A 6,888-nucleotide genomic window follows, 5' to 3' on the forward strand; every position below is an offset into this window, starting at 1 on the left:
TAATTAAAACTGGGGCGCTTTCTGCACGCACTTCCATTTCGGGTGATCGTTACAAATTAAAACAAAAAATACCTTTGAAATATTGTGTATTATGGTATGATTTATCGAAGAAAAAATGTGTTTAGTTTGTGCGGCAGTGGCAACCCACTCAAAAACTATATTTATAGGCATGATATATATTTGCCGGGTATATATTGACTTCGGCCCTCCGCTTTATCATTTATTAATTTTTTTATAGGCGTGACGTCTGTGTCATCATGGCGGCTGCTGCTGCTCTGCGGGCTGTGAGGTTGGAGGGTGTTAAAGATGGTATTGCACTCATCAAGATGATCAAAGGAGACAATAGAATGAATATGCCGTTTTTGAATAGTATGGGGAAAGCGCTCGACGAAGTAGAAAGGTAAACGAGATATTTCTAGTGATCTAGATCTGGATCAAAAGAGCGCGAAGATGGGGCAGGGGGAGGTCGGGATCGGGAGACATTTGATGTAGTATATGTATAATGTATAATCATGTACCTACAAAGCTTTCGTGCAGTAGACTTGAAGTGACTTGGTAACATTGTTGAAGGTTGACGAAAAAACTGGGTAATTTTTGTTTGAAAAGTTATTTATTATATTCCTTCGACTGTAACCCTCTAACATGCAAAAAATCCTGAAAAAATTCTCAGACCACAAAGATATTTATGGTTTTCTTTGAAAACATAACTGTGCGTCCCCCTCTAAAGTAAATTTTCCCAACCATTTTCGAATTATCCCAACCGTTTGTCCACGAAAATAAGACATAAGGCAGGCTCTTAAAAGTCTTTCAACACTTCGATGTCTTGAATGGTATATATAGAGCCAATTCGTTGCTTTGTGACGATTTATATTCACCTAAAATGTAATTAAATTGTAATAATATAGTTGGGAGAATTAAGGAATCGAACAGATTAGTTTTCCCCCAAAGTTATCATTAATAATGTTTTTTTACTTTCAGATTATCTTTAAGTACATCTAGCATTGAAATCACTATTATGTACCTTATACTACCTTTGCACCATATTCTCTCATCGGAACAATGTTACCAAGTCCCTTTAATTGTTTGTGTATTAGCTGGGATTGGCCCAAGGTAGGTCATGCATTTAGAGAGGAATTTAAATATTTGAAATGAGATTTTCAAATTGAAAAAGTTCTACACTATAACGACATGATATGAATCAATTATCATATCAATGATTTATCTACAATTTTGTCTCATTTTGATGATTTGACCCTAGAAATGATGACGTAAGAGGTGTGATCTTCACTGGTGAAGGAAAGTTCTTTAGCTATGGAGTGGACCTACCATGGGTCGCTCAACAAACTTTGGACATGACTGACAAATTTATTTGTGAAAGTGATGCCCTCACAGAGAGAGTTGCATCATTTCCAATGCCAACCATTGCAGCTATGAACGGTAAAATGATCTTGATCATAATTATCATGATATTGACTAAGCAAAACAAACCATAAAGCCTAATGAATTGAAAGAATCACATATATGTTGTCATATTTGAATTGGCCATATTTCTAACTTTAAAAAAAAAATTAAAAGAAATACAGTCAAACCTGTCTATAGCGACCACCCAAGGGAAACACAAAAAGTGGCCTTTGTAGACAGGTGGTCTTTGTAGACAGGTCCCTTTAGTACATGATTCAATGAGAAACCATTTTCAAGGGAAACAACAAATGTGGCCTTTGTAGAAAGGTGGTCTTTGTAGACAGGTGGTCACTAAAGCAGGTTTGACTGTATTACTGAATGAATTCATAATAATTAACATTATATGCAGATCTTATATTCTTAAAAAACAACAGGATTTCATTAATACATCCTTCTGATCAAATTGATATTTTATCATAAACAGGGGCTGTCCAAAGGGCAGAATAAATATGTTGCTCTCATTAAATTGGCCACATTTATTTTCTTCATTGATACATTCTTCCAAGAAGCTAGTAGCATGATTATCATTACATTTTTGTTTCACCAATCAAAATAATAATTTTGATATGATAGATATTGTGAGATATTATATGATATTGTGAGATATAAATGATAAGGTATTGTGTCAAGAGACAAATAAAACTATGAATTGAATATTAATTTCGATTGGGAGCAGTATAAGTCAGTTTAATATAGTCAGCACAAGAGTGATGTTCATGGCATTGTACAATGAATTAATTTTATGTGTTTAATTGGTGACCCGACATTTGCTCCTATCATTACTTTGGGCATTTGCAATTGGGTTATATGATAGGTATTTAGGGTAAGGGTTATGTATAGTGTTGGGTCCGGATATGAAGTTAAGAATATGATTAGTGTTGGATACAACCATTAGTTGTATCACATACCATTCTCAGCTCATTAATCAAGAGTGGAATGGTTTATTGAGTATGATGAAAAAAAAGTTTCCTGAGAAATGAGAATTGCATCCTTGCTGTGTGTTTCTGCAGGTCATGCCTTTGGAATGGGTGCCATCCTCGCATTGGCTTGTGATTACAGGGTGATGGGGAAAGGGCGTGGCTGGTTCTGTTTTCCGGAGCTTACAGTTCCTGTATCTTTTTCTCCTACTACCCTGGAAATGATCAGGTAAGCATGCATCTTCTATAATCATGTTCACCGAGACGATGTAAGACATTCAGATAATACTTGAAAATGAATGCATCGACCTCATAACATTTGGACTTATTAATAAGTTTCATTGTCATGAGAATATATATATATATATATATATATATATATACTTCTGTGGAGGTTTATATAATTGATTATTGTGAAAGGAAATAAGAGAGATTTGTGCAGTTTAGACAGTAATTGAATTAATATTTTTCGCATTTGACAATATCTTTATGAACTTATGAAGTGTATTAGTGTTTTTATGATTTAACTGTAAGAAACTTTCCTTTACTTATCGTTTTCTACATTCTTTCTCTCTCTCTCTCTCACCCTCTCTTTCTCTCTCTCTCCTATCTCTACCCATATCTCTCTCTCTTTCTTCATTTATCTGTTTCTTGATGACCTTCATTGCTTGCAGAAAGTGAGTAATCCATTTAAGCTACCCATATTTATTTTGTAATCGTTCATCATTTCATTAAAAAAAAAAATCAGACTAAAGTTACACAGAGTACAAGTTGTGCGGGATGCAGCTATATTCAGCAAACGCTACACAGCAGAAGAAGCTTTGGGAGCAGACATAGTAGATGAGGCAGTGGATGAGAATCAAGTCATGGAGGCAGCTATTCGCTATGGTAACAAGTTAGGTAAGAACACAGTAGTATTATTATTACCCAGGTAACTAGATTCCCGGCCCCCCACTCAGTGTTATTTAGGGTACGCGTATGCTCTTTCCCTCTTTTTGAAAGCACCCCCTATCTGAGGACTGCCAACATTTCCGAACCCCCTTTCTACCTTGGAGACCCCCCTAAATACGGAAAAATGCTCAATGTACCCCCCTAAATTCGGAATAAATACTCAGGAGTCCGAAGAGATGAGAGCAAAAAAAAGAAAAACACCCCCTTTTTAAAGAAATCTCTGGGTAAAAAGTCAAATACACCCCTTTTTTTTACAATTCTTGGGCCGGACTTTGTCGCACGAAAAGTACCCCTTTACCGGACATTTTGGTAACACGCATGCGGTCATTCCGACCCCAGAGTGGGGGGGGGGGGGGCCGGGACTAGATTCCATTACCTTTGTGCAAGTCAAAGTGTGCATTCTCCACTCCTAAGGAGAGTATTCCAGCCAGTTGCCAAATAACAATTTCATTCTAATGGTAATCCAACCACAATGATATATCTGCATCCTATTTAGCTCATGGGTGGAGAGGCGCAATGTCGCTGAAATGACTTGCCCCAAGGCATTTGAGTGCCTTTGCATTCCCATTATTTGTAATGTAAATTAGAGTACAGAAGTTAATAAAAGTGACAAGATTGCATATATTATGTTCTCTATAACATGTTGTTGTCTCATGTAAACTGCAGGTGAGAAACTGGACAGACGTTGTGTGCATACCACAAAGGACCAGCTTTATGGTGCCCCCCTCAGGTCGATAAGAGATGCACATCTTCAGAGAGAGACAGAAAAAGACAAGAATGACAGGCTCGAAGATTTCAAACGAGGGGCTCAACTCCATGCATCAAACATGTAAAATCATTCAAAACAGCTGCCAAATCATGTCGAATTGACTTGTAACATTTAACATTATTATGTGACTTTATTCTGAAGAAGTGACCAAGAATGGCATGCCAATTAATACCTTCATCACGCACTGATCTGATGGTGATTATGAAGATAAAGCATGAACTAAATCTGCTCTTGAATGAGAGATTCGAGGAGCACTCCTGGAGTTTCTTGATATAGCAAGAACAAATGTTGACCATATAACATTTGGACAGAATTGATATGGATGCATCTACACTATACTCTTTGAAAGATTTGTTGTGATATATATCTATGTAACATATGTTTTATGGACCTCTACCTTGTGCAGCTGACTCTGAAATAAAGTTCTGAACTGAATTGATTTCATAAATGAGTATTCTGAAAAACTTAGTTTTGCATTTGACTCACTCTAAGATGACTTTGTTTAATATATAAGGAGAATGATGTGGGAATATTGCAATATTGCCTTAGACAATGTTGGTATTTTATATTTGCAAGGAGAGATTCTCTGATTCAACATGTTATTTCTCAAAAATACAGGCATTCACACTTTACCAAGTTAGACTGTCAGTTCTAACGGTATACCCTTGCAGATTGTACTTAGAAAATGAAAATGAAGCGAACTAATTTTGCTCTTTTGACTTTTTATCAACTGTTTGCATAACCTGCAAAGGCAGCAAAGGTGAACCTATCTTTATACAAAGCAATCAGGGTGGAGTGTTTATTTTGTCTGTACTTTTACAACCCTTGAGGGAGAGAGCTCCTCCTAGTCTCGTTTGCTTCATTTGATGACAAAGGTTACAAAAAACTAAAATGGAAGTGACATTGTAAATGTGTTGAATCATCCGTCCATTGATTGATCCTTTCCATAGATTCTCATCTTCATAAAAAAAAAAGTTGAATAATTCATCTTTAAACAATTGGTCAGCTTGTGATTTTAAAATACATGCCTGATACTTGTTAATTGTAATAAAATGCCTTGTGATGCTGAAAACTTGCATATATTTTAGACATGTAATTCAGATGATAGTGCCATGTGTACAGAATGAACTGTGAACTGTAAATAATGTTTTAAAAAAGAAAACATTTTAATAATCAACATGTTCAAATTGCACAGCTTTGTAAATTCTTTAAAAATCTGACTTGTAAATATATTGATCATTCATTAAAATACATCCAAGTAATAAAGCAGAAATGAAAGATACACACAGAGCGTGATATACACATTATATGCCTCTTTTATTTACATTGTACATATTCATGTTTTAAGATTCCTCTATATAATTCACCACTTTGATTAATGTTGAGAGGATTTGAGTGAGCTCAGCAACCTCAGTTTAGATGAGCAATCATATCAATAATGAAGAAAAATAATATCCAGTGATATCGTGTAGAAATAATACAGTTTAAATCTTTACTCCTTATGCAGTGTCAAAACAGGCAGTGCATGACTCAATCTCTTAGAAATTTTGAGTGGATTTGAGTAAATGAAAGTCCATGAATTTGGAACAAACATTCTGTTGAAAGGAAAGGTTCAATATGCATTTAGTTTTGGGAAGGGTACAGTACATTCAAATTTACATGAAAGCATGTAACAAATTAACAGACTAGTTTGTTTGAAGAATTCATAGATTTGAACATTGAAACCACTAAAGACAATGATAACCATTATCAATCATTCATTTAGCTACTAGATCTATTTCTGGAGGAGAAGACCAAAGTACAGTTTAAATATCCAGTTTATCAAAGTGGAAAAGATAATAAATGTACAATATCAGATTCATGACTCGGATCAGCATATACAGTACAGATGACAAGATTTTTCTTGTGTAAATATTTGTGCAACATCAGAGTATGCCTATATCAACATATCTCTAATAAATGGCATTGGAATACATGTATACGTTATACTCAAAGGTGGACCCAGGAGGGTGGGGGGGGGGGGGGGAGGGGGCTTATGCTCTATGGCAAAACCGTCTAATCATGCATAACTTGAATATGCATTAATTCTTGCTATCGCCAATACCCCAAAATGCCCAGATGTTAGGCGAGGCGTCAAAAATATCGATACCAGCAGGCCGCCGCCTCACGTATTGGCGCATCGAGGCTGCAATTACGGCCGAAGCCTGGCTGGGGCAATTATTTTTCACTTATTAGCCCAGCCGGCTTGCGCCAGGCTGGGATCTGAGGCTCGGTTTCCATTCAAAAGGCGGCAGCCGGCGCATGCTTTTGAATGCCATTTTCTACCGTCAGCGGTAGCCGGCTGAGCTAATTTAAAAAATGCAGTCAGGACGCACAAGTGCAGTTAGCTGCCGCTGGCTGGTATATTTATTTTTGACGCCTCGCCTTACATGACGCTCCAATTTTAAATGCACTCTGGGATAGTTTGGTGACTTTAATAGTCCCTTCAGGTCTATTTTGTGCAGCTGTACCGTGCCGTTCAGTATCAGAGCTGCACAGCGCGGCAGCCGGTAGTCACCAAGCAAGCCGTCTATAACCATTGCAATAGTTGGATGGTGGCAGGTGCGGATCCACAGGGAGGGGGGGGGGGCTGGCAAAAAAAAACAGTTAAAAAAAAAGATAACGTAAATTTTACCTTTTTAAAACAAAAAATGAAAATGCCCTTCCCCCCTCGGCGAAAAAAAAAGAAGTAAATTTGTGTTTGTTGTTGTTGTAAGGGGGGGGGGGGGGTGCAATAAAGGAGTGTTTACA

The 6,888-nt window shown here is 36.9% G+C and overlaps 1 protein-coding gene across 1 annotated transcript; it reads left to right on the forward strand.

Moving 5' to 3' along the window:
- Positions 1 to 240: 240 nt before the first annotated feature.
- Positions 241 to 4,258, forward strand: LOC100888732 (enoyl-CoA delta isomerase 2, peroxisomal-like). Its single transcript, XM_003730702.3, has 5 exons — positions 241 to 400; positions 1,259 to 1,437; positions 2,472 to 2,607; positions 3,127 to 3,278; positions 3,996 to 4,258. The coding sequence occupies exons 1-5, from the start codon at positions 258 to 260 to the stop codon at positions 4,160 to 4,162; spliced, it is 777 nt and encodes a 258-aa protein (XP_003730750.3). The 5' UTR covers positions 241 to 257; the 3' UTR covers positions 4,163 to 4,258.
- The last annotated feature ends 2,630 nt before the right edge of the window (positions 4,259 to 6,888 follow it).

The sequence above is a fragment of the Strongylocentrotus purpuratus genome, unplaced genomic scaffold (genome assembly GCF_000002235.5).
Source record: "Strongylocentrotus purpuratus isolate Spur 01 unplaced genomic scaffold, Spur_5.0 spur5_scaffold_8, whole genome shotgun sequence".
Lineage (NCBI taxonomy): Eukaryota > Metazoa > Echinodermata > Echinoidea > Camarodonta > Strongylocentrotidae > Strongylocentrotus > Strongylocentrotus purpuratus.